The 26,855-nt window shown below is 54.6% G+C and overlaps 8 protein-coding genes across 8 annotated transcripts; 4 read left to right on the top strand and 4 right to left on the bottom strand.

Moving 5' to 3' along the window:
* Positions 1–4,013: 4,013 nt before the first annotated feature.
* Positions 4,014–6,737, top strand: GLRG_01628 (peptidase family M49; the record flags this gene model as incomplete). Its single annotated transcript, XM_008092313.1, has 10 exons — positions 4,014–4,138; positions 4,237–5,029; positions 5,081–5,159; positions 5,287–5,424; positions 5,476–5,503; positions 5,575–5,753; positions 5,800–5,998; positions 6,049–6,241; positions 6,300–6,411; positions 6,469–6,737. The coding sequence occupies 10 exons, from the start codon at positions 4,014–4,016 to the stop codon at positions 6,735–6,737; spliced, it is 2,115 nt and encodes a 704-aa protein (XP_008090504.1).
* Positions 6,738–7,471: 734 nt separating this feature from the next.
* Positions 7,472–8,569, bottom strand: GLRG_01627 (ribosomal protein L6e; the record flags this gene model as incomplete). Its single annotated transcript, XM_008092312.1, has 3 exons — positions 7,472–7,624; positions 7,752–8,087; positions 8,450–8,569. 3 exons carry the CDS (start codon positions 8,567–8,569, stop codon positions 7,472–7,474), a joined length of 609 nt encoding a protein of 202 aa, XP_008090503.1.
* Positions 8,570–9,438: 869 nt separating this feature from the next.
* GLRG_01626 (ATPase) lies at positions 9,439–11,799 on the top strand (the record flags this gene model as incomplete). Its single annotated transcript, XM_008092311.1, has 1 exon — positions 9,439–11,799. The coding sequence occupies one exon, from the start codon at positions 9,439–9,441 to the stop codon at positions 11,797–11,799; it is 2,361 nt and encodes a 786-aa protein (XP_008090502.1).
* Positions 11,800–12,948: 1,149 nt separating this feature from the next.
* GLRG_01625 (ADP-ribosylation factor family protein) lies at positions 12,949–13,761 on the bottom strand (the record flags this gene model as incomplete). The annotated part of the gene is made up of 4 exons (XM_008092310.1): positions 12,949–13,041; positions 13,100–13,165; positions 13,242–13,486; positions 13,614–13,761. 4 exons carry the CDS (start codon positions 13,759–13,761, stop codon positions 12,949–12,951), a joined length of 552 nt encoding a protein of 183 aa, XP_008090501.1.
* Positions 13,762–15,229: 1,468 nt separating this feature from the next.
* GLRG_01624 (emp24/gp25L/p24 family/GOLD) lies at positions 15,230–16,001 on the top strand (the record flags this gene model as incomplete). The annotated part of the gene is made up of 3 exons (XM_008092309.1): positions 15,230–15,427; positions 15,513–15,720; positions 15,796–16,001. 3 exons carry the CDS (start codon positions 15,230–15,232, stop codon positions 15,999–16,001), a joined length of 612 nt encoding a protein of 203 aa, XP_008090500.1.
* A 1,051-nt stretch (positions 16,002–17,052) lies between these two features.
* Positions 17,053–19,662, bottom strand: GLRG_01623 (uncharacterized protein; the record flags this gene model as incomplete). Its single annotated transcript, XM_008092308.1, has 1 exon — positions 17,053–19,662. One exon carries the CDS (start codon positions 19,660–19,662, stop codon positions 17,053–17,055), a length of 2,610 nt encoding a protein of 869 aa, XP_008090499.1.
* A 3,853-nt stretch (positions 19,663–23,515) lies between these two features.
* Positions 23,516–24,600, top strand: GLRG_01622 (uncharacterized protein; the record flags this gene model as incomplete). Its single annotated transcript, XM_008092307.1, has 2 exons — positions 23,516–24,350; positions 24,503–24,600. 2 exons carry the CDS (start codon positions 23,516–23,518, stop codon positions 24,598–24,600), a joined length of 933 nt encoding a protein of 310 aa, XP_008090498.1.
* Positions 24,601–25,237: 637 nt separating this feature from the next.
* Positions 25,238–26,497, bottom strand: GLRG_01621 (splicing factor u2af-associated protein 2; the record flags this gene model as incomplete). The annotated part of the gene is made up of 1 exon (XM_008092306.1): positions 25,238–26,497. The coding sequence occupies one exon, from the start codon at positions 26,495–26,497 to the stop codon at positions 25,238–25,240; it is 1,260 nt and encodes a 419-aa protein (XP_008090497.1).
* Between the last annotated feature and the right edge of the window lie 358 nt (positions 26,498–26,855).

The following is a 26,855-nucleotide window of genomic DNA, read 5'->3' as shown; positions in this document are numbered from 1 at the left end:
GCATTGCAGTTCTCGCACTTCCTCGCTCTCATGTAAACTACCTAGATTTTGATCCGGTGATTCAAGGCCCTATTTACAGAGCCACTATGGCAGGGAGCTGGCAGCAGGCACGGATGTCTCGAGAGATTCGGTACACTTTCCAAGCTGCCTTCTCAAACAACAGCTTACTACCAACCCCTACGAATCAAACGGAATCCGAAGCCTCCCTAAGAAAACCACCGACCCGACTGACTGCATACCTACGAGCCCGTGCAAACAAACTCTGGATCACGGTGTAAGGCGGCAGGCACCCCACGCTTCCGGGCCCAGTATGTACACTACTATGTAGGGTCTACACAGCGAGTGCCAGTCAGTCACCCTGGACTCTCGTCATCAACCTGGAGGTGGGATGCACCGTGCAGGTGCTCTGACTCTGGCATCTTCCGGTCTTTTGTTTTGCCTTGCCCTGTCCTTCGGCACGGCTCAGGTTCCGAGGGAAATGTGGTTTTGCTGTACGTACATCATCACACCGACTTCGTTCCAGCCATTCGGAATGCGTCGGGCCCCAAGGGGCCAGAGTCTACGGAGTACGGAGTAGAGACAATTCGCTCCCCCCTCATCCGTCCACTCTTTCCCACAGTCGACGGGGCCTTCCCCCAAGACTCCGCTAGGCCCTGGTCTTCTAGTCACAAGTTTGCTTGCTGCAATTGCTCCAGCCCTCGCTGTTCTTGGGTTTCTCTCTCTATCTCTCTTTTTCTTTCTCTTTTTTTTCTCCCCCCCCTTTCTTCTCCAAGACTCCCCAGTTCCTCCTCACATCTCCATCCCGTCTCCGTCTTCGACCGCCTTCTCCAAGTGGGTTGCACTACTCCGTAGGTCGCTCCAGATCACTCCCCGCCGCCAGGTCCCCCCCAACATCGAACCCGGCCCAACGGTCAGGGGAATATAGCACGCGAGCGAACAAGGATGAGGGGTTTTTGTTTTTTCCCAAAGTCTTGAGGTCGTGCTCCCTACCGCTTAGTACCGATACGAGTAGAAACGTTGCAGTGCCGTTCATTCGGCGGCCCCTCACCGCTCTGGTGATGCGGCAGCTGACTTACTACTCAGCGGGGTACGCCCGTTCCTTCTAACTAGGTGATTTACCTATCTGCGTGTTGGACCATGCATCGGCTCGGCTTTTTGGCATCGACTGAATTCGCGATTACACCACATTGTTGCACATCCATTCCACCGCATAATAACTACTATACCACTCACTCATCCCACGGACGGTAGCGCAGCAGTGCCCCGTCCTCCTCCTGCCCCCCCACCACTAACCATCCCAACCACTGTCCGGCTACATGTCTCATGACGTTTGCTTGATGCCAAACCGCCAGAGTCTATCAACGATGAGCGGAATTAAACACTAATCATGCGAATATTTCCCGTATTGGTCGGCTCATTCCCCCCTATGAGATGGAGTTGTCGGTGTGAGATTTCCAGCCACTAGCTGTGAGACCATCTTTACAGCGTCAATTCCGCCCTGCAATCAGCCCCAACAGAAGGCTGTCTTGCTGTCCACGTACTCTACCCAACACATCGAATGGCATCCGGGCTGCGAGGGTTGCGACAACCCCTCCTGACTGTCTCATCCCGTATCAAAGGCATGCGACGTGCGCCATGATCCCTCGTCTCTAGCCCCAACGGCGTACTGCGCTAGCTTATGCGAGGCATCAAGTCAAACGGCAAGCCGCCCACGATGAAATCTTGGAGGGGACAAGCGCAATGCACACGACGTATGGCTCTGTTCAACACCCTATTGCCCCTACAGGGTAAATAACGAATGCAAGGCGGCGAGTGAAACTTGATGAGCCTTTCCGGAATCAAGCCACGGAGGCAAGGCGGATGTTCCCCGGTGACCCCCTCAGTCTGAGCAATCCATGTCACCGTGTTCAGTTTCATGGGCGCTTAAGCTGGCTTCAAGACGCCAAGGCAGATGGTCCGAACATTCGGAAACCCCGGAATCTTTCCTCGCTTCCCCGGGCGAGAACTCGGCCAAATTCGACGTGGCACGCAGCGCCTGCGGCTCCCCTTCCCGGCCGGGTCGATGCGTCTCTCCTGTGGGCGGGATCCGCCCGCATCCGTCCTACAGCAGACGCAGCAGCATTGCCGATGTCCTTGTGATTCGCGAAAGTGCAGGACAAATAAGTGATGCTGCTTGATGACCATTATCCAGCTGCCTTCTTCGTCAGGGGCTCAGCTCTCGATGAGATCTTGACACGACACTTAGTCTTGCTTTGCTGACACTGCATGAGGAAAGCAATCTCCCTCCTGTTGCCAGTGCTGTCGAATGATAACGTGGAAGTACTCGAAAACCGACGCGGGCCTATGAGACGGCAGCTATTAATTGTCCCCCATGCATCCCTTCGGCCGAGTCTTATCGAGCGGGCTCCTCAGCGTTGATGACAAGACATATAAGCCTAGCAGCCACCAAATCCAAGTTCTGTGCAATGAAAGCCGTTCAAAGCCGCTCTTGACAGCATTGACCACCCGACCTGCCCTAAATCACGACAACCAGCGGCGAGACAATAGCTAAGTATACTGTACAAGCCCATCGGTGGTTCATGTCACATATCGCAAAACAAACCTGGTCGCATTGCTACCTGCAGGCAAGCCTCGATACGGGCACTCTGCAGCCTGCTTATGCAGCCTGCCCGCGCAAACCTGTCGATCCCAGCGAAGTCTCCCATTGGTCTCCAAAAGCATGCATGCAAGGATACCCGACAGGTGCACTCTGCAAATGGCAGGTAAAAATGTAGACACTGAACACCCTCGGTGAGCAATGCGGTATCGGAACAGGAATCCATATCTTTTTGATATGTCGGGATTCTGTCATAGAATTATCTTCTCACCTCCGTCCCCGGCTTGGTTTGTCGCCAATGATGTTTACACAGCGCTTGAATCTCGGCCAAGACATAACGGTGAGCCACCTGGTCGTAGATGACTAGCCAGGCTTGAACCCTTACTTAAAGAGCAAGTATTACGAGTGATGATATTGCTGGAACTCCGTAAAACTAATACTGATTAAAAGTTACGCTGTCGCCTCTGGATATAGCGTCAAATCATCTACCCATGTGATATCTACTACAGGGGCGTGCTACAGTACTAGGTCAAAAAGTCTTATTACAGCAGAAAATGAGAATAGAAAAAAATATAAAAAAAAATCAACCCGATCAGGTGCTAATACTATCAGCCAGCTCTTTTAGTTCAAGGTAGAATGAATGGGGAAACCCTTCTTGCTGTAAAGAGGCGTCTAACCTGGCACTGTATGTGTAATCCGAAGTCGACTCACGACTCCAAAGAGATGCCCACGTCTAGCCTCGGGTCCCCCCACCGGCCCCCCCACGTATTGACCCTAGGTTGAAGACTACAGTGCGTGATGAAATGTTCTGATGGGAATGTCCTCGTCTTTTTTTGGTTGTTTTTTTGCTCATTTGCCCCTCCTTCTGCTTTGGTGTAAGAATAAGTCGTCCCATTAACAAAAGTCCCTGAATTGCCCCTCATTGTGGCTGAAGCTCCCAATGCCCTGGTCCACCTCTATGCCCGTTTGGGAAGGTGCTCGGGTTCCTGAGGCATATCAAAATTAACAGGCTAAGATGCTATCCTCACAGGCTGTTTCCAAAATCTGGTGCTTTCAGCCAATCGCTGGCAATGCGTATCTACCAAGCCACGACGCGCCACAGCCTGTTCCGTCTTAGAAACAATGACTGTGGCTCGCACCATGTGCAAACTGCACACCTGCTGATACAGCTCGCGGGGCTCTTCCCCGCTGTTGGCTGCGTCTGAACACTGTTGCCGTCTGCTCATCCTCCTCATCATTGACCAATGACCAGCCCGTACTATCTCGACTCCTCATGCGGGTTTCATCCATTTCCGCCCTCCAGAGGCTGACCTCGTTGCGAGTTGCTTCTTCCTCAACTCACACTTCCCTCAAGACTGTCAGACCTAGAAACCACTTTCTCCTGTTTGCGAAACCCTGCCGGCAGAGATTTTCCACCATGAATGCCCAGGAGCTCACTCACTACCTGGCTGATGCGCCGCCCTCGGTCGTGAGACTGGAGATTGAGAAGCACTTTGAGCCTCTCACCGACAAGCAGAAGCGCTATGCGCACTTCATCAGCAAGTAAGGAGATCCTTCCACTCGTGATGTTGTGTAATCAAGTCCTCCGGCGTTGGATACGCCGAGCTATATGAGGTGTGGGAGCTAATCAACACCTCTAGAGCCTCATTTGCTGGCACCCGCATTGTGCTCAGACAGCTTTCCCCTGAATCCGAGCCCATCTACGACTTCATAGTTGCCTTGCACAAGTCTAGCGGAGGCGATTGGAGCGGCCTCGCCAAGAAGGCCGGTGTCGATGAGACCCAGTTGACTTACTTCCTTGAGTATGCTGCCCAGTTCTTGGGAAACAACGGCAACTACAAGAGCTTCGGCGACGCCAAATTTATTCCTAGAGCTGAGGAGAAGACCTTTGCAGCTCTTGCTGCCACCTCGCCCGAGGCTGAGCGTTTCTACAAGGCAACCAACGGCGCCATCTTCAGCTCCGACAAGCAATCTCTGATGCACCTTGGATATCCTGACAAGGGCCACATGACTACCTACTACCCCGACTCCCCTCACATTACCAAGGATGAGATTGAGGCCGTGTCCGCATGGATGGAGAAGAAGGGCCTCCTTCCCGAGAACACCCGTCTCCGCAAGACCAAGGAGGGTTCTTTCGAGCTGCTCATTGCGTCTGCCGTCACCACTGTTCCCGCTGATGGAGGTGATACCGGCAAGCAGACTGAGTTCCAGTTCGAGGATGGCCTTCTCAAGGACAAGGCGATCAAGCTGGTGTACGGAGACTATGCTGCAGAGATGAAGGCCATTTCGGAGTACATCAAGAAGGCGCAAGAGAACAGCGATAACGAGACCCAGGCGAAGATGCATGAGGCTTATGCGAAGTCCTTCACGTCCGGCTCTCTGCTTGACTTCAAGGACAGCCAGAGATACTGGATTAGAGACAAGGGTCCCATGGTGAGTGGCACGGAATATCCGCAGCAGCTCTGATCTAACGGTCGAGTCTAGGTTGAGTCAAACATTGGTTTTATTGAAACCTATAGAGATCCCGCGGGCATCCGTGGCGAGTGGGAGGGCTTTGCTTCAGGTATGTGCTCGGCTCGTTTCTTCTTCTTCTTTCTCCTTCTGGACAGAAAATACTGACCACCTGCAGTTGTCAACCGTAAGTCTCATATAAGTCTGTAACAAGGACCTCATTGCTCAACATGTCACAGTTGAGCGTACTCGTGCTTTCGGCGAGCTTGTCTCATCTGCACCCAAGTTGATTCCTCTGCTTCCTTGGAGCAAAGATTTCGAGAAGGACAAGTTCCTTTCTCCCGATTTCACGTCTCTTGAGGTTCTGACATTTGCGGGTATGTAAAAACCGATAAATTTCTTGTGGCGATCCTGACTTGTGATGCTAGGGTCTGGCATTCCTGCCGGAATCAACATGTAAGTGGTTTTCAACCACGGCCTTCGAGTTCTTTCCGCGCAAGTCAACAACGATACTAACTGGTGTCTAGCCCCAACTACGATGACATTAGGCAGACGGAGGGCTTCAAAAATGTTTCCCTTGGCAACGTTCTGAGCGCCAAGGCCCCCAACGAGAAGATCCCATTCATCTCGGAAGCAGACTTGGAGCTGTACCACAAGTACAGAGACCCCGCCTTTGAGGTCCAGGTCGGACTGCACGAGCTGACCGGTGAGTCCTCTTGTTACTGATACCAGAATGGCACTAATGAGATCAGGCCACGGTTGTGGCAAGCTCCTCCAGGAGACCTCTCCTGGGACATTCAACTTCGACGAGAAGAAACCCCCCATCAGCCCGTTAACCAACAAGCCTGTTACCACTTGGTACAAGCCTGGTCAGACCTGGGGGTCCGTCTTCGGCAGTCTTGCTGCTTCGTACGAGGAGTGCCGTGCCGAGCTTGTTGCCATGTACCTTGGGTAAGGATACCGAGCTTTCTCTCACGGTCCATTGGCTGACATAGGTTTAGTTGCGAGTTCCCTGTTCTCAAGATCTTCGGCTTTGGCGACGGAACCACAGACATCAACAACGAGGCCGGCAACGTCTTGTATGCTGCTTACTTGCAGATGGCCCGTGCCGGTCTTGTCGCTCTGGAGATGTGGGACCCCAAGAGCCAGAAGTGGGGTCAAGCGCACTCCCAAGCTCGTTTCTCCATCCTGCAGGTTAGTAGTGGTGATGGTGTGGGTTGTCCCTTGGTTATTTGTACTGATCATCCTCCAGTGCTTCCTCCAAGCTGGCGATGACTTCTGTAAATTGGAGTACAAGAACGACGACTTGTCTGACCTCGAGATCAAACTCGACCGTTCCAAGATTTTGACTACTGGTCGCGATGGTTAGTTCTCAGAAACCCAGTAAGATCCGGGCACATGATGATGCTAACTCTTCATAGCCGTGGGCAAGTACCTCCAGAAACTTCACGTGTACAAGGCCACTGCCGACGTCGACAACGGCACCGCCTTCTATAAGGAGATGACCGACGTCGACATGGACTTCTGGGGCACCAAGGCTAGGAATGTTGTCCTGAAGAACAAGCAGCCCCGCAAGGTCTTTGTCCAGGCCAACACCTTCCTAGACGAGGCATCGGGTAAGGTCAGCCTGAAGCACTACGAGGCGTCCCCAGCCGGCATGATCCAAAGCTGGGTCGACCGCGAGTTGTGACTAAGCTCAGGATCCAACATGACAGCTGCCAAGCTGTGAGGCACCAAGAGTAGAAAGACAAAAATCAGTAGAGGGGGCAGGATTACATGAAATACGCATTTTAATAGCAATGCCAGCAGAACGGGAGGGGAGATCATTGCATTGAAAGTGTGACGTGGGCGCTGTCTATCACAAAACCATGGAGGCGGAAATTGCCCAGTCAACTTATGTTCCCGGACAAGCCCACGCCTCTCATGTAACTCTCGGGCCCTGTTTTCCGTTCTTCAATGCAAGCAAGTTTTGTCATCATCCATTTTCTTCTTCTTTTGTTGGCAAAGTCCTTTCCCCGGCGGGGGTTTGTGGGTGCGTGGCGGGTGCTGCGCCGTGGGGGTTGTACGTTTCGTGGACGAGATAGGTTTATCTTCTTTGTGTGTTGGATTTGAAGAACCTCATTACAGACGCCAAATGTGACCGATGCCGTCGACTTCCAAATGCAATTGGCAAAACCAGCCCAGCCCGCAGCCATAAGTTCTTCGTCGTCTACAACAACCATGTTCTCAACCGCAAGAAAAGAAACCTGGGGTCGAAGAAAAAATGTGTGTTCTTATTTTTGGTTCCCATTTCCCTTCCCCGAGTCTTTTGTTTTCCCCTTCCGAACCTTGCTACCTTTCATTCATGAAAGCAGCGCGGCAACAGGCGGAACAAGCACCTCACGTCAACGAACCCAGATCAAACCAGCCGGAGAAAAAGACTGTTTACCAGGTCATCTCGTGGGGCTTGTCACCCTTGCGCAGGCTGAAGGAACTCGCCAGGTAGGAGGCGAGCATGTCAACCTTCTTGATGCTGGCGAGCAGGGCCTTGTCGACGGCCTTCTGGTCAGCCGCACGGCTGCTGTTGACCTCCTTCTTCTGTAACGTAGAACGACCCGTCAGTTTTCTATTCCTCGCGTGTCATGTCAAAATCCCGCCCTTCCAGCCAGCCGAGGGCCAGTAGGGCGGTTTCATATCGTGGCTGTGCGTGTGATGTAAATCGTACCTGGGGCTTCTCTCCCTGCTTGAAGAAGGCGTCCTCGCCGACCTGCTTCTTGGCCTTGTCGGCGGTGAAGTACTTGGGTTGCGAGATCTCCTCAATCTTCTGGGAGTCGACGCCGGAGATGTCGACCTTGTAGGATGTGGCGATGACGTAGCGGGAGTTGACGCGGCGGAGGGGGACGCCGTTGATCTTGAAGGGGCCGGTGACGAGGAGGACACCCTGGTCGAGGGTCTTCAGGAGGACGACGCGCTTGCCGCGGAAGCGACCGGCGAGAAGGATCAGGATGGTTCCGGGCTGAAGGGTCTTGCGAGGGGCCCAGGGGCGGATGGCCTTGCGGACCTATGTTGAAGGTGGTTAGTATCGCTGTCGCCTCATATTGTGTGCGCTTATCGCCTTCGCTTGTGGAGGGACATGTCATTCCAGCCACGAGCGTCTTCTTTCCATCATCTCGATTGTCTTTCTTGCGTGTCGGATCGCGATTGCGTAGTCGATTTTTGGCGTTGTGGCATTCTCTTGTCCGCTTTGGAAGCCCTCCGATATCTTTTCTTTTCCTCCTCTTGTATCGTGTTTCGATGTGTTGCGCTCGGGTTGCCAGGTTCCTCCTCGAATGTTTCCTCCAAAAGACCGCTCGCGATGACAATTGTCCCCTCCATTGGTGCATGAAGCAGGCGCAGCACTCGTGGATTGTAGCAATAACTCACCTTCTTGGCCTCGGGCTCATCGTCGGCGTTGTACCACTTCTGCGCCTTCTGGGAGGGGGCGGGCACGACCCGAGTCGACGAGCCGAACTTCTTGGTCGTGGATTCCGTCTTCGCCGACATGGTTGCTCTCGGTCCTCGTTGAGGGCTGTGGTGGTTAGCGGGAATAGGGGATCGTGAACGAAAAAGAAGAAGTGGTTATTTCTCGATCAGAGGTTAGCTTCGCTTGTCGATTCGGGAGAGAGACTCAGCAGTGAAATTCGAAATTCCTGTGTATAGGGCCTACCCTCTTACGCGCTAGTCTCGATTCGCTAGAGTGGATACCATTGCCTTCGGTACGTTCAATGGCACTAATTGGGCAGGCGGTGTGCGTACCCGCCTTTTTTTTCCAACAGACAGCAGGAGGGGGGAAAAAAAACAAAAACCTATTCGGCCGGGGGATACGGCTTCCGATTTTCCGAGCCCAGACCTTTCGAGTTGATGGAACCCCAATGGAATCCCCAGGTGAGGTGCAGCAGGTATCTAGGTAGCTGGCCAACGGATGTATGTCACTAGACGTCAACAAAAAATAACGAAAATGAAGTGCATTTCTAGGCAAGGCATGCCAAGCGGCTTACACAAAGCCCGAAACGATTACCCTTCTGTCAATCTCTCTTATTGATTACTCGTCCTGCATCACCACTATTGCTGTTTTTGCTCCAACGACTTCTCTGAATTGGTACTTAATTCAAGGTGGGCGAAAAGGAGGTGGTGCTCCATCATTCCGTCATGCGCATGGACCACGTGGTGATAAGATAAAGCTTCCGAATATGCTAGACGCCGCCGAAAGTGCGAGAACGTACAGGTAAAATCGCCCAACTTGGTGACGACAACAACGAGTGGCCTGATGATATAAGGGGTAACGGGTCTTAACGTTCCCAGTCATTTGCATGTCTCGCATTGTTCTTTGGATGAAGATTTGCGATACCCGGTTTATACGCCAGTAGTAGACAATGCAAGCCAGAAGGCAGTTCATCTCATCGGCCCGGCGCATTGTCGGGTCATCATCACCGAGATCTACACGCTTAATCTCAAGAGCCATATTCAGCAAGTCCCCAGCCCTCAGACACAGTGGCAACCTCCTACCTACGATTGCGATTCGTACATATGCAAATGGAAGACCTCACCCCCCCGGCGGCACCCACCGCATGAACATGGGTGGTGAGCCTGAGAAGCCGGCGCTCGAGCAGTTTGGTATCGACCTGACGGCCAAGGCCAAGGAAGGAAAGCTAGACCCGGTCATCGGAAGAGACGCTGAGATTCAGAGGACCATTCAAATCCTCTCACGCCGGACTAAGAACAACCCAGTCGTGATTGGAAAGGCCGGCACGGGCAAGACGGCCATCCTAGAGGGCCTCGCACTGAGAATCGTGCGTGGCGACGTCCCAGAGAGCATCAAGAATAAGCGTGTTATTGCCCTGGACTTAGGCTCGCTCATAGCGGGTGCCAAATTCCGGGGCGACTTTGAGGAAAGGCTGAAAAAGGTCTTGACCGAGGTCCAGCAGGCGGAAGGCGAAGTTATCCTCTTCATTGATGAGCTGCACACGCTGCTCGGCCTCGGCAAGGCCGAAGGGTCGATCGATGCGAGTAACCTGTTAAAGCCGGCGCTTGCGCGTGGTGAGCTTCAATGCTGTGGTGCCACCACCATGGACGAGTACCGCTTGATTGAGAAGGACGTCGCCCTTGCACGGAGATTCCAACCGATTATTGTCAACGAACCCACAGTCCAGGATACCATCAGCATTCTTCGCGGCATTAAGGACAAGTACGAGGTCCATCACGGTGTACGCATCACTGATGGTGCCCTCGTGGCCGCTGCCACCTATTCCAACCGCTACATCACCGACCGATTCCTCCCGGACAAGGCCATCGACCTGATGGACGAAGCCGCGAGTCATCTTAAACTCGAGCATGAATCGAAACCCGAAGACATAATGGCTCTCGACCAGAAGATCATGACCATCCAGATCGAACTCGAGAGCTTGCGCAAGGAGAAGGACGTGGCCAGCCAAGAGCGCCGCGAAAAGCTGCAAGCGGACTTGAAGCAGTATGAGGACGAGATGGCTCAGCTCACAAAGCGCTGGGAGGCAGAGCGTGCCGAGATCGACGCCGTCAAGAAGACCCAAGAGGACCTGGACAAGGCCAGGATCGAACTCGAACAGGCACAGAGAGAGGGCAACTTCGGACGCGCCTCCGAGTTGAGGTACAGTGTCATCCCTACCCTCGAGCAGAAGATTCCCAAGGACGGCGAGAAGACAGGGGACACCCTCGTTCACGATGCCGTCACCGCCGATGACATCGCGGCCGTCGTGTCGAGGGTCACCGGCATTCCCGTCTCCAAGCTCACCTCCGGTCACGTCGAGAAACTGGTGCACATGGAAGATACCCTCCGCGAGGCGGTCCGTGGCCAAGACGAGGCCATCAAGGCCGTCTCCAACGCTGTGCGCCTCCAGCGTGCCGGCCTGAGCGGCGAGAACAGGCCGCTCGCGTCCTTCTTTTTCCTTGGACCAACTGGCGTCGGCAAGACGGAGCTCTGCAAGAAGCTCGCAGGCTTCCTCTTCTCGACTGAGTCGGCCGTCGTCCGCTTTGACATGAGCGAGTTCCAGGAGAAGCACACCATCTCCCGCCTCATCGGAGCACCCTCCGGCTACGTCGGCTATGAAGACGCCGGCCAGCTCACCGAGGCCGTCCGTCGCAAACCCTACGCCGTCCTCCTGTTTGACGAGTTCGAGAAGGCGCACCGCGACATCTCGGCACTCCTCCTACAAGTTCTCGACGAGGGCTATCTCACCGACGCGCAGGGCCACAAGGTGGACTTCCGCAACACTATTATCGTGCTGACGTCCAACCTCGGCGCCGATATCCTTGTCGGCGCGAATACGATGCACCCGTACAAGGAGACTGCCGGGGGCGAAATCGACCCGTCGGTCCGCAAGGCCGTCATGGACGTTGTCGCCGCCAACTACCCGCCTGAGTTCCTCAACCGGATTGACTCATTCATCGTCTTCAAACGCCTCGCTCTCACCGCCCTCCGCGACATCGTCGACATCCGCCTGCGCGAGTTGCAGCAGCGCCTCGACGATAAGCGCATCGTCCTCAGCGTCAGCGGTGAGGTTCGCGATTGGCTCGCCGAGCGAGGCTACGACCCAAAGTTCGGCGCCAGGCCGCTCAACCGCCTCATTACCAACGAGATTGGTAACGGCCTTGCCGACAAGATCATCCGCGGCGAGCTGCGGTCCGGTGACACAGCGGTGGTCTCTATCAAGGAGGACAACTCAGGGCTCGATGTGGTGGCCCAGGACAAGACATCATAATAACCAATGTAATCACGATGTACGACTATTTTGTATTTGTTTCCTTTCTTTTCCGGAACAAGAGAGGGAAGGGCCTTGTGTGTACGGAGGATATGAAAGACAAGAGGAAGGATTTCCCCTCTCATAAAGCAAGCAAGCGTTCACAAAGAGCAACGCAACAATAACCCTGGAGATTGTACTGTATACAGACTGTACCTGCTACATACCCATTATCCCATTGAATGCACTACCAATATTGTATAGTACTTACCGATCCTTGCACGCCCCCGTCCGCATTTTAGGTGAAGCCTGCTGTCTTCGATAAGCTTCTGCCATAATCCCTGTGACACAGAAGTGCCCGTAGCAGCAGGCATGCAAGACATCATTCCAGATAGAGGCCTTGCTGGTGGAGCCGCGGCATTTTACCTTTTGCCTGCCTGGCCTCGACCAGATTGGAGGCAGGAGTGTGACCGAATGAAACGTCATCACCGCAGGACCGGGAGGAGGCAACGAAAAGTCTTGTGGTTGCAGGCACCACACAACCTAGAGAGGTTAAACAAATGAAGACAAGTCTATAACGATTCTGTCCCAACTCAAGGCTAGAAACTACCTGAACCCCTCCATACCTAACAACAAAAGACGAAAGACTGGAGGTAAAGCAGGCAAACTGCCCCTTATAGGGGGACCAACCAATCGTAAAGAACATCGTCAAGTCCATGTCTCATCCCACCCCTACCGAGAATGGTAGGCAACTGAAACCACCAAAAGAGCAGAAACACCAATTCATGGAGTTTGAAGGAAAGGCAAAGCCAGGGTTCATGAGTAGGCTTCCCCGCCACTTTTAGACGGGCAAACGTATAGAGTTGCTGCGAGAACTGTACAGATTTCCCAACCCAAGACGCCCCCTTTCTTCCAAAACGAAACTTGTCCTTATGAGACCAGAATGTGCTTGCTGCGTCAAGAGAATGCCAGTGGAGTGTGGCTCACGTAATGTCAGGACCACCATGGGGAGGAGGCGATGGATAGACGGAGGGAGGAAATGCGAGAAAATGAGTTATGGACTATTCGATTGCCTTGTGACCGGTAGCTGTGCGAATTACAACCGTAACAGAGACGACGTGAGAGAGTAGCAGAAGAGAGGAGAGTCCGTTCGGCTTCTCTTCGCGGCATTTACTGGTGTCCCGCCTTGCGGAGGGTGGTGGCGAGCCACTCGAGACCCTCGTAGAGACCATCACCGGAGGTGGCGCAGGTGGACTGGATGTACTGTCAAAGGGGTTAGCATGACGGCGCTCTGATTTCTGTTTGCTCAGGGGGGGCGTACCCAGGCGCGTTGTCTCAGGGAGTGGAGGCCAAGCTTGTCTGTGATCTCGGCAGCATTCATGGCGTTCTGTGGAAGAGCATGTTAGTTGCGTGCTTCATCAATGGAGCCATTATGCGGTCGCTGGGTTGGGAAAGTAACGCACGGGCAAATCCTGCTTGTTGGCGAAGACCAGGAGGATGGCGTCCCGCAGCTCATCCTCGTTGAGCATGCGCTGGAGCTCCTCGCGGGCCTCAACGATACGGTCGCGATCGTTGCTGTCGACGACGAAGATGATACCCTGGGTGTTCTGGAAGTAATGTCTCCAGAGAGGACGAATCTTGTCCTGACCACCGACATCCCACACGGTGAACTGAATGTTCTTGTACTCGACGGTCTCGACGTTAAAGCCTGAAAGGTTGGTAGATGTTAGCACGCCATCCTTCGCCTCAGGGCCAACGTGCTAGCGATGGCGGGGTGCGCTGCGCCACTTCCGATGATGACACGGAGTAGAGAGTGAGGTGTCATATCTGCGTACCAATAGTAGGAATCGTCGTAACGATTTCACCGAGCTTGAGCTTGTAGAGAATCGTGGTCTTTCCGGCGGCGTCGAGACCAACCATCAAAATTCTCATCTCCTTCTTTCCCCAAAGCTTGTCGAAAATCTTGGAAAACGCGAGACCCATGATTGCGGTTCGGACTGTAGTGAAGGTCTAAGTGTTGGGTATGGGGAGTGGAAGAAGTAACCTGTGCAAGACGGAGCGTGTTAGCAAACGCGCGACGAGTTCAGTCAATTTATGGTGATGTCGAGAAGTAAAGGCTTTGGTGCGGGCGGGATATAAAGCGATTTGGAGATAACTCCGAAAGGACAGATTTTGTGAGGCGGGTAGGATCGATACACTGACGGAGGGTTGCCTAGGCACTGACCAGAAGGCGGATAAGATTCGATGATGATCGGGTCGAAGTTAAAGTTGAGGACCAGGCTGCCGCAATTCGCAAATGGGAGGAGACAGCGTGATAGAAGAAAGTGGATGTGGACAGGCGACGTGAAGGGAGGGATAGGGGATAGGGATATTGAATTGGTTTGGGCTGGTGGGGGGGTGTATGGTGGGTTGGTTTCTCGGTCTTGTCTGTACTGTACCGTATCCTGAGGTGTCGTGTCCAGACCAGACAGACCAATGCAGGCACGAGAAAGAGCAACTTTGGCCGAGGGGGGCGAGGAAGGGGAATGGGACCCGAAAAGCAGACTGCGGAGATGACACGGAGGCTGGGAGAGTGGCGAGTCAAAACGAGACAGGAAATGAAGATAGTTACTCACGTTCTTCACGGTGTCCCTCTTGCGACGGAGAGTGACTAGAAAGAGAGGGAGGGGGTGGTTTGGGGTGTCGTGGGCGTGATTGTCGGTGAAGAGGGGAGACAGTCAAGTGTCAAGAGGTTTAGGTGGAATAGAGGCGAGCAGAGGGGGTGGGCTCTGGTAAGATAAGTTCGGCTCGGCAAGGTTGGTGGTGATTTTGGCAGCCAGAAGGGCCATGTTTTTCAAACTTCGTGTCTCCACTTCTTCCTGACCACTGCTACAAATGGACGCCATCCTCTGGCCTGTCAAGGTACCTCCCGCCCGGAATGCTATCGGCGGTACCTCTCTCTGGCCCTGGACAAATCACCTTAAACTGCCCACGCTGTCATGTTTTGCCTGCACCACCAGCCCACGCCACTTGGAGCTACCTGATCCGTGCCTGTTCTCCCTGTGCCCACCTCCTCCAGCGCTGTTGACTACTGGAGACCCTTCTAAAGCACAAAGTACCCGCATCACGTGCAGGGGTCCTCTGTTGATTATCTTAGTACCTACACCTTTCGAGCCGTCGGAAAAGCATCGGTCCTTTGCGGTGCTTACGCTAGTCCCCTTATGGATCAGCCTCAAGTCCAACCAGACTTCGCCAAAGTGTCCAGACTCAAGGAACAGGGATCACGTCTAGGAACCGATCTGGAGAACAGCCTGGACACAAACCAACGTCGCTCCTTTTCCCCCGGCCCTGAACTTTGCCTACCTCTTGAACTCAACAGCTCGACTTTGCTGTGCCCGCCTGATTAGCAGCCGCGTCTAACATCTCTCGTCGAACCACTCCCGAAAAGAGCTCCTGCAAAGAAGCTCCCGTCATGTTCTTCCCTTCGGTTGCCAAGCTGCTGCTTGCAGCTGGCTTCGCCCACTCTGCTTTGGCCCACAACATTGCGCTACCCGCCCATGGCCGCGAGTGCTTCCATGAGACGCTGCACCGCGATGACAAGATGACCGTCACCTTCCAGGTCGGCGACCGCGAGTTTGGCAGTGCCGGCAACCTGGACATCGACTTCTGGGTAAGAGAATAGAGCATCGCCTGCCGAGGCGCGAAGCTGGCGCGCAATTGCATGACGTGAAGCTGACTAGCAACTCCCTTTGCAGATCACAAACCCTCAGGGTCAGTACGAGACCTTCGACAAGAGCGTTTCCAACGGTGACTTCTCCTTTGATGCCAAGCACGACGGAAAATACACATACTGCTTCGGCAACGAGCACTGGGGCGCCCACAGCAAGGAGGTTTCCTTCAACGTCCACGGTATTGTCTACGTCAGCGAGACTGACGTGCCCGCCGACCCCCTCGAGACTGAAGGTAAGTAGAAAACGATGATTGGTGGTCAGGGACAGCCCCGAGCAAGTAATTGAACTAACACTTGCACGCTCTCAGTCCGTCACCTCTCCGAACTCCTCGCTCAGGTCAAGGACGAGCAGTCCTACATCGTCATCCGCGAGCGCACCCACCGTAACACCGCCGAGAGCACCAACAGCAGAGTGAAGTGGTGGAACCTGTTCGTTATTGGTCTGGTCATCGGAGAGTCCGTTTTCCAGGTGTGGTGGCTTCGCAGATTTTTCGAGGTGAAGAGAGTGGTTTAAGAAGAGGTGGCGTCATTTTGTGTTTCTCAGATACCCGTGCTGAGGACGACAGGTCGTAGGCGCATAAAACATTGGTAGACTCTGCGAGGGCAAGATTCAAAAAAGGGGCGTAATTCCTCGGCCCTCTGGTCATAAGGTTGACATGTATAGTGTATCATAAATCACACATGAATAACACGGCCAATTCTGAATCCGAGAAAAAAAAAAAAAAAGGGGGGGTCCCGCACGCTAGCAAGCCACCAGAACATCGTGGGAGTCGCAAGGTCTGCAAGCCCCTCGGGCATGCAAACTTAAGCTTGGCTTTGGCTCTTGTATGGTAGGAACGGTAAAGCCGCAGCCGTAGCAGGAGGAGGCAGATGGATGGCCGGCTCGCAGCGTCAACCCGTGTCTCGGTGCGAAAAAGCTGTGTCACTCGCATCGCCAGCGCACGCTCCCCAACACACTAGGTAGATCAGCCAACCGCCCCGGCTTGCCGGGGAATGGACTAGACTGCTGACGGATAGACGCTAAGAGTCGCTCGCCACACGTCATTCAATCAGTTGGGAGCCGCGAGGCCACAAGCTCACCGGCTGACCTCGCTGCCTACTTTGCTCTCTGGCGATGGCGCCAGTGGCTGAGCACACGAGAGCGACTGGTAGGCCGAGGACACATGTCAAGTACATGCACATGGGGTACATGTATCACATCACAAGGAGCCATCGTCGCCCATAAGCCAGATGTGCATATTCGGTCGTGGTGCAAATTCTTTGATTTTTCAGCCATACTCTATGGCCACTATGACTCCCTCTAACTTGACAGTCATTATGTGCATCATACATCATGTACAGGGCCATTGCAGAGTGCCTTTCCTACAATAGCCACGAATCCAACTTGTGAGCGGCAAAAACACACAGGTCATGCGTCATAGAATCCAACAAGCCAACAAGCTGATAACCCCGAGACGCCATGCCCTCCCGTCTGAACATACCAAAAGAAGCCCCTGTAAGCAAGAAAAATAGACCAAGCAACAGTAACGCAAACGTGTCATGCTTCATAAACCTCTAAGGCCGCTTCAGGCATTCGGGTCAGATTCAGGAACGTTCTCCTTCGCCGCTTCGGGGATCTTCTCCACCGGAATCTCAATTCCCTTGACGGGATGTATCAGCATGGGCGGCAGGCACATCCGGCCCTCGCCGCCACGCATCTGGCCAACGGAAGAGCCGTCCTTACTCAGGTCTTCCGTCTTTTCGAACTCCTCGCCGCCGTCATTGTTGACCTTGAGGCCTAGCCAGCGGCGGTACAAGTTCGGGGCGAAACCCGAGTTGTAGAACCAGGTCAGACCACGGAGGTTGTGCTCCCGCTGGCCGAAGACAGCAGTGCGGGAGCCGCCGCTGGCGCCGTTCTTGCCGCCATTGAGGACCTGAGCCAGGTACTCGGTAGGCCATTCTCGGTCGACGTACATGGGATGAGGTGCGAAAACAGCCTTGTATCCGTGCTGAAAAGCAACGGTTACGGGCCACATCTCGGGGAATGCGAAGTGCTTCTTAAAAGCAGTTTCCCGATGCATTGTCATGAGAAGACGACGAGACATACGAGATGCTGTAATGATGTGCGCTCTCCTAGGCGGCAGAGGCTCGTCTCGGTTGTTCTTGTTGTATCCCGTGATATCCTCTGACAGCAGCCAGGTAGTTCCCTCAGGATCGAAGATAGGGTTGAAGGAAATGTAGTCGGCCTCCTCGCCAACGCCCCAGGTGTACTTGTCCTTCTCGTATGTGGTAGGAGGCTTGGGGTCATTCTCGATTTCAAACCAGTCATCTTCGCTGGTGGGGCGCTCAGGTCCCCAGATGGTCTTCTCCCCTCTAGAGATCTTGGCGGGGTTTTTGTCCTCCTTGTTCTTGTTTGCGCCAGGAATGTTCTTCCAGACGTTATCGGGGCCGTCGGTACCCATCTCGGATTGGACACGAGCCATCTGTCTGAAATCCTCCCATGAGCCATGAACGCTGGGTATGTAGAAGCGGGCGTTGCGTTCCCAAAGTCCCTTCCGCGGCTGCTCCTTGCCCCAGTTCTCAATCTTGGAGAACAGGTCGTAGTAGTGGCCAGTGTAGCGGATATCCATCTCCCAGGACCAATAGAAGTCATACTCAGGGTGTTCGTAGGCAAAGTATTGCATGGCCATGGTGAGGCCGCGGTACACTCCGTGGACAGGCAGGTCAGGGCCACGGGTGAAGAGGTCGAAGATGCCCTGGTACAGAGATAGCATCTGAGTCTCAGTCCAGAGCGTAACCAGGCCTCGGAACTCCTCAGGAATGCGCTCTCTGATGCGGCGCTCATAAACCTCATGATCGGCCCAAACCGGGTATGCTGCATCGTTCTTGACCTGGACCAGTAGATGGACATCGTAACGTCCGCCCGAGGCCAACGAAAGCTCCGCAATGACTGAACGGACATTCATGATGTCCTCTTCGCGCCAGTCGTACTCGTCCCAAACGCGAATCACGACAGCGGTGCGACCGGTCTTTTCCTTTTCAGTCTTTTGTTCCTGGCCAGCATTCTTGTCATCTTGGGCAGGTTTGGCGTTTGGCTCCAGGTTCTCGAGGGGATCGCGTGTGACCAGTGTCGCATTCTGGGTAGGCTCATCGACAAAGAAGCCACGACCAGAGGGGGTCTTGGGAGGCATAGGTTTGAACCTGTCGTTGTTGGCCCGGTAACAGCGGCGCTGGGCATCTGCCCAGTCGACTTGGCGCCAGTCGACCTTGGGCGTGGTTTCCCATACGTCTTCGGAGCCTTCGTTCTCGCCATGCTCGCCGATTCCCAGGCCTCCAGCAGGGACAGAGTATCCAAAACCGTAAGGCGCGTAACGTCCGAAACGTTCATAGCAAATATCTTCGGGCAGGCCTAGGATCTCGTAAGAGCCTTCGGCGTGCTGGGGGAATCCTTGGGGCCGACCCTCAAGATACCGAATTGGCGGAACGCGAACCTTGTTGTCCTTGTCAATGAAGCACTCATTCATCTTCTCCGGCTTGGTGACGAAAATAGAGCCCGGATGCTCCAAGATATTCTTGCTCTTGGGGACAGATCGTCTCACGGCATCATCCTTGCCGTCTTCACTCGTCGCAGTGGCCGTAGTGTTGATCTCGAGCTGGTCCAAAGGAAGCTCATCCCGGGAGCGAGGGTAGGAGGGAATGTACTTGGAAGGAGGAACGATAGACCTGACGCCACCGTAATATCTTTGGAGAAACCCGAAAGACTCCCACACTGGTGGAGGATCCGGTTTCTTTTCCACTTTGCCCTCCATAATCATCTTGTTCTCGACGTGACTCGCGCGTACCAGAGACATGATCATGAGGATAATGAAGGTCACCAGTCCAAAGCAGAGGTAACGAATGATGCGATTGGGAAGCCGGTAAAGATGGGTGCGCGGGCGGCGGGCCGTCGCGAGGGCCCGTTTGGGGAGCATCATTGCTGCGCTTGAGAGAGAGGCAGAGGTATGTCTTGAACTCCGCGCACTAGGCGAGGACGTAGTAGAGTAGTCTTCCGATTCATCGTCGGAAGAGTAGTAGTCGTCGTCGTCGTCGTCGTTGGAGGGGCGCTCCTTTGCTCGTAGAGGGCTCAGCTGCTCATACTTGGGTAGTTTACCAGTGCGGTTCTCGCGAGACCGCAACGGGTTTGAGAAGATGCCCATGTTTGATGATTGGGCTCGGGTCTGGGGGTTCTACAGTCAGCTCGTGTGGGGAAGGGCGACGGCGAGAGGTTGTTACTTACCACGGGAACCCTGTGAAGACCTCTGATTTCGTTGAGAAACCCGAGGGACGAGCTGGCGTATGTTGCCTTGCCTGCTTGCCGGTCGAATGCAAGAGCCAAGTAGGCAATGTACAGCGAAAGACTGTTGGATATGTGTAGATGCTCTGGCCAGAACAAAGTATGAGATGGCGAGACGCGACCAAGAAAAGATGGAGATGAAGGTAGGAGGGTGGGCACGATGCTAGGACATGATATGGAAGGAAAACGCAACAAGGGGATCAAAAAGACGGAGAGGAGGCTAGGCAGTTCGGGCCAACAGAACGCAGCCCACCCTGAGTGATATGGATCTACGAGTTGGATATGAGGCGCCCCAGACGACGGCGGGACAACATAAAATAAAGTGACCGGGTACGTCTACACTATCGGTATTGTACTTCACCTTGCGTGTACACAACCGACGCACACATACCTACATAAACTAGGCAGTGTGGCGGTAGTAGTCCGAGAGGTGATTGGCATGCATCAATTATACGATTACGGGTACTGCACACAGTGTGGGTGGGCTGTATCGAGTGGCATCCCAATTGTTTTCCGGCTGGCAGGGGAAAAGAGGGTGTGGAGCTCTCTCCCAGCCCTTTCCCCCCTATCCCACGCAACCGCCACTAGAAAGATTGGATCCAATTGGAGAATTGGTGGGGGTTTCCAGACGACAGCTGGCCAACTGGATGTTGCTCTGAGCAACGGTGACGGTGGGCGGTCTCTGCGAACCTGTGAAGCCACTTCCCCGGTCTCCTGCAGCCGGAAAAGGTCACAACGCCGCACTGGACAGGGCCTAACAGCGACGAGCAGCCAACTGGGGCTTGCTTGCCCAGGCTTCAAGGTGCGCGCCAATGCTTGTGGAACCTGAGAAGGGCAGCGCAGGGCAGGGATTATTTCCTTGGTCTCGCCTTTCTCGATCGAAGCTTGACTGGGGTCTCCCTGACAACCATTCGACAGCCTCCAGGACTGGTTGCCCGTTACGGCTCGGCTCCCTTGATATGGAGGCGCGTTCCGCTCCTGCAATTCAGGACCGTTGAAAGTGCTTCTTCTAGACACTGTCCAGCCCTGCATGTCCTCCCTCCACCTTTGTTCACCGCGCTGTCTGTACAAGAGAAAGAAAGAAGGACGGAAGCAGCTCAATTAGAGCAGAAGGGGGGAGAGTGAGAGAGGCCAGGATACACGACTGACCGACTAGGGAATAATACACAGTGGCCCCTTCCCTCTCCACCATCGCGCAACCACGATTGAAGGGAAGCTGCAACTTCCATTGCCTTGCATTTGCAGGTACAACCGATGAACGAATGAATCAGTCACGTTCCGCCACCACGCTACGCGTCGAATCGTTACCTGTCTTGTTGCAGCCCTCGTCTGGCCCAACGTTGAAGAAATAAGACTGGACGAAGCTGCAACATGTTCGGACGCGTAGATTGGTTTCGTCTCAACATCGCCCGTTTGGCTCTTTTCCCAGGGCATCCAGCTGGCACTGAGCTTCTGCTTCTGTACAGGCCCTAATGCCTAGGTACACCCAGTTCCAGCTCACGCTGAATCTTGTTCCATCCATCCATGCATCTCCTCTACACTATAATACCCTACCTAGGTAGACAACTACATAGAGTCTCCAACTGTGACGAGAAAGGCAAGCGTTAAGAATGAGTACCTCCCATAGGAACGGCTGTGCTACCGTATACACTGGCGAGGTCCGGACACAGCTATTTACTGGGCTAACGGTAAGGGGTATCGCGGCTGCTAAAAAGAGGCTGGCGTGCTGGCAGAAAGCAGAGATCTGGATGGGCTGGCTGGCTGTCAAGCAAGTGGGCACGTGGGCAAGTAGGTAGGCAAGTGGGTGGATGGGTGAGCTGACCGCTTTCTGTATCAGAGTTAGCGTAGTGTATATCCGCTAACTGTGATAGGATATCTGCTAGCCGTTTTAAGCTAGCGGGGCTTATAGCTTTGTCCGGACCTCGCCAGTGTATACGGTAACTTCCCTGCACCTACGAATTGCGACTCACGGCTAATCTCATTTCAGACTCTACGGCATTGTTTCAATGGCGGGGATACTGAACCGTCAAGCCATGCTGATCTTGCAGACCCCAGCCAAACAGATTTAGAACACGCTGAGATTCCTACCACGCAAATATCGATTCATTTGCATGCCCAGTTGTCATCTTGTTGTGCATGTGGCTGAGGTCTCTCTTCTGGCTCTCTATTCGCATGCGTCGCCCTCCCGACGCAAAACCCCTATATTGATCCCTAATGAATGCTAAGTACGGATACTACATCTCCCGACCTTACGGCCTGCCGTTGCTTGCTCCTCCTCGTTCCGCATTCTAGGGGAAATGGCACCGCACCGATAAGATTGGCAAACCTTTGACGCGTCCTGTCTCACCTAAACACGGTCCATGGCCAACAGCTGTAGTCTCGTCAGGCTCAGCGAATCTTGAGAATGCTGAGGTACGACGAGCCGCATTCCTCAAGGGTCCATGCCGGTTCATGCGTAATGCCGGTTGTACACTCCGCCAATCATCGCATGCTGGCGGTTTCGGTGGCAAGAAATGCAGAGAAAACAGCTACGTAACCAACCCAAGTGGAAGAATCGGGGTTTTTTTTTTTTTTTTTTTGCAAAAATGACTCGATATCGACGTCGTTCGCTGTCACATGGCGTCTGAGGTGATGCACAGCGAGCACTTGCCAATACGAGTCTTGAGTTCAGCAAAGTTTTCCGTGCGAGGCACAAAATCGGTATCCAACCGTTGTCGCCGAGGCCGCTCCTGACCCAAGACCTTAGCCCGTCTACGAATTGTGTACGGAGTAGTGTACCTAACATACATCATGGTGCCGTCAGCCAATGGACAGCATTTCGGAAGGGGAGTCGGCTGATCCGTTGCCGTCAAACTGCTCAAGGGTGCCCCTCTTTGCGGGGACAAGCACTCGCTGTTCTGGATGGCGCCGGCGGCTCTCAGCAGTCAGTCTTTCCAATAGCACCGTCTCCTGACCTCTCCCCCTCGCCGCCGGAAGTCCCAGGGAGCGAGCTCCTCCGTCACCGGCGCTCTGGGTGACCTTCACCCGAACTGGCGGTGGGACCTCCTCAGATGCGGTGTGTTGTCTTCATGCAGCCACTGTTGGCCAACGAACGCACTCTACCGACTGCTACGGCATCCTGCCAGCATCCTCTCTGCTCCCGGGTCTGATGTCGACTCTGGGACTGACTCAGGAACGACAGACGACACGAGGTCCCAGGTGTGCGGCTGCTGGCATTCGCCTTCGCCTGGGGGGAGGGGCGGGAACTTTGCCTATCTCTGCCGGTACCTCGCACGAGCCTAGTATCGAGAGTTGCAGGCCAAAGGCTATCTATATGCGGTGTTGCGGTTCAACCTCCCATCAAGCTAAAAACGAGCCACTCACGTTTGTCGCTTTTGTCACTTCGTTAATTAACCGTCACCTTGACGCCCAGCTTCCCGACCCCGCATACTGCGTGCGGTAGGTGTGACTTGCGACCCCCGGTGGCTCACGCGCTCTCTGTGACAAGTCACCTTGACCTCACACCCTTACTTTACATAGGTTCCTTTACCTAAATTACACCTCAACCTAACTTTCTCCTCCCCCAGACCAGACCTCTCTCACTTATAACCTGCTTCGCCGCTTTCCTCCCTCGCAAAGAAAACTGTGTGCTTGAAGTTATCTGAACCATCATATCGTGCCTTGGTGGCCGTGCATATTAGTGCCCATGCGTCTCATCGGCTCTTGAAGAAGCCACAATGTCCGTCGCCCTCACCACGTCGACGTCAAGTCTCCTCCAGGAAGAGCCGGGCGGCGCTTCCCCCAACGCCTGCGTAGGATTAGACATCAACCAGGCCGCCGTCAACTGTGTTCTCAAACAGGAGCCCATCTCCGTCACTCTCAATGGCCCGGCCATCTTCGCCCTCTCCATGACCCTGGCCCTCATCATCCACTTCCTCGAGCCCCGGGTCGCAGAGTGCCTCCTTGTTCTCCTGCCCATCCTCCTCCTCGTTCACAACGACTATCATAACTACCTCGGCCTCGGCCCGGGCGGTACCCCCGCCACCTTCCCGGGCTACGTCCGTATCGCCTGGTTCCGCCTCTGGGCCCTCCGGGACCCTTTCACGGCGCCCGACCCGGACCCGGACCGCCTCCCGAAGCGGGGCATCCTCCGCCAAGACGACGATCCGCACCACTGGCCTCTGCCCTACCGCCCCGGTCCGCGGCCCATGGTCGCCGGCATTGCGCCGCAGAGGCAGCTAGACCAGCACGGGACGGTGCCGCACTACCACGCCCTGCGGCGGACGCTGGAGGGGCTTGCAGCGAGGAACCCGGCACGGTTCGGCACGGCGCGCTCGTGTCTCGAGAAGCACGGGTTGGGGCTATTCGCGCGACACCCGGTGAATGTGACGTGCAACGGTGAGGTGTGCCACGTCCACGACTCGGACCACTCGCTTCATATGAACCTGCACCCGGAGGACATCCGTGAGGTCCTGGCCAAAGGGTGGGGACAGAGGCACCCCTTGGCGTGGAAGGGGAGTTTGGTGAGGATGCCTGTGCCGGAGGAGTTTGTCATGGTCTACGCCCCGCGAGGTACGTGGTTTATTTCATTCTTCTTCCCCTTTCCCCCGACATGGGGGATGAGACGTGTTTACGCTTAATCATACAGCACCTATACAAGCTTGGAGGAGAACCCCATGAGATGAGATCCCCTTGTCTTTGAACGCCGCTGACACCACCTACAGACGACCACGAACTGAGCATCGTATGCAGGATCATTGAAGCGGCAATCTGGTACGTCATTTCCGAAAAGACGGAGATTCGGGTCGAGAGGGCCACCTGAGCCTTCGAGTGCTCTGGTGACCGCTTTCGTCTGGACGAGCTTATAAGCACATAGAGTTTCCCATCTTATCACACAAGGGGCTAAATTAGGTACCACAGCAAATTGTAAATTGTAAGGAGGTAGGATTAAAAAAACCTGGTTGGAGTTGGGGAGTTAGGGTATAGTAGCCTATAGTACAATGAAGAAAACGGCCACCCGGAACGTTCAAGTGGTCGGTCTAGGCCTGTGACTACTATTGTGTCTATGAGAAGCCGAAGGAAAGGTGTGGGACACCCTGGCATTTAGAGCTTCACATGTCATTCACCTCCTTACGTGGACATTCCATAGTCTTTCGCAGTCTCTAGCTTTCTCACCCCCGTTTGGGATCTCTTCAATCTTCACTTGGCAGGCTCGAGGATGGCATGGGCAAAACCCAACCTCCTAGGAGCGAAAGGCGGATGACGGGGATATTAAAGACAATATCGATAACGGCAACCTGGCGCGGATGCAAATGAACCGCTCCTCGCAAGGGAGGCTCCGCGGTTATCGGCCCTCGCGGTCTTGGGTCTTGGGTCTTCGGTGATACAGCTCTACCAATACAGCGTGCCTCTCGACACCTAGCACCAGTTCTTATTCGCGCTCACGCCCATGCCCGTGATCATTCGCTGTCGCTCGCCTGCCCCTGCTTCGACTTCTTGAATCTCTCCCGCCCCGTCGCTATGGACGCCTCTACGAACCGTCCATCAAAGCTGCGCCCGTTCATGAGCTGGATGCACGCCTGCGCGGACTGCGACTGCGAGAATTTCACGGACACCACGCCATCCGGCTCCTCGTCGTACAGCACTACGTTGGTGACGTTGCCCAGCTTGGCGCACTCCTCGCGGATGTCCTCCTTGATCTCCAGCAGCGCTGCCGGGTCCTCCTCCAGCTCTGCCAGCGTAAACATGTGCTTGAGTATCACCGTCTTGTCCCATTTCGAGTTGGTCTCCGGGGGTATCGCCGCCGTGTCGTCATCGCTCCAGTCAGCGAGCTTCGCCGCCATCTTCTGTGTCTTACGAATGATCTTCTGCCGGTCTTTATCGTTTCGTTCCCTCTTCGGCTGGGCTGACGCCCCCTCCCCGTCATCACCGCCGTTGCCTCCTTTTCCACTAGCTGTACCCGCCCCGTCCTCATTGTATTTGACCTTCTTGTAGCTCGAGTCCGCGGCCTGCACCCGCATCTTCGGTGTTTCGCCCGTGCCAGGTGCGAAGCGAAAATCCGTGTCATCTAGCAGCATGATTGCCATCTCAACACTTTGCGGCTTGAAGAAGACGACGAGTGCGTCGCCCTTGAAATTGCCCTTGTCGTCCGTGTACATCTTGATGCGTGGCCGGCCGCTGTCAATCTCTTCCGCGACCACGCCCGCCTTGCGCGAAAACAGCTCATGCACCTCATCAACTGTCGCATCCGCCGGCAGCCCAGTAACGTAGACGGCCGTGTTCTGGCGCGGCTGCGGCGGTGCGCGCGCCGGCTTAGCCTTCTTCGCGGGGCGGGCCCTCCCGTTGCCATTGCCGTTGCTGTTGTTGTCGCTGCCTCCGCCTTGTATGGTGTCCATGCCTCCGGCTTCTGCTGAAGTGGGCGACTCTTTGCGTTTCCTAGGATTGGTCTGTTGTGGTTCGGCGCCGCTGATGTAGCCCGGGCCTGCGCCGGCTCTGGACAGGTCTGCTAGCTGCGCTGCGGTCTCATCTTCGTTGTCGAGGGGTTCCAGGGCTGTATCTACTGCCTCGACCCAGGTAGAGGTTGTCGGACTGAACTCGAGCTCGGTGCCGTCGTCGAGGACAGCCAGGTACTTGTTGTCAAGCTTGGAGAAGGATATGCGCTCGTCGTTGCCAAAGTCCTCGATGGCGGTCGGTAAAGGGTCTTTCAATTGGTCTGCCATACTGAATGGGTATACGGTCGTCTGTGTGGTTCGGAATACTTCAAGGTGGACAGACGAATGAGCTTGTGTTTGTAAGGATTCAGAGAACACAGCTTGAAGCCCGCACTGCGAAATCCGATTGCATTCGGTGACGTTTAGTGGATCACCCGCAGGTAAGTGCAGGGATGATACGTGTAGGCATTGACGGCAGTGTGGGGTCCACTGTAGCACTTCTTGAGAGCCTTGAATGGTTGCTGCAACCATGCCATAATAGGTATCTGCCCTCGTTGTTCACGTTGCCATCCGTGCTTGTCTGTTTTCTCGCCTCCCAAGACTTTTGAAAAGTAGGGTATGCATCCGCATGCGCCGAACGGCCAAT

Source organism: Colletotrichum graminicola, assembly GCF_000149035.1.
Source record: "Colletotrichum graminicola M1.001 genomic scaffold supercont1.4, whole genome shotgun sequence".
Classification (NCBI taxonomy): domain Eukaryota; kingdom Fungi; phylum Ascomycota; class Sordariomycetes; order Glomerellales; family Glomerellaceae; genus Colletotrichum; species Colletotrichum graminicola.
Note: the sequence above shows the minus strand (reverse complement) of the source record. Positions and strands in the feature narration are given on the sequence as shown.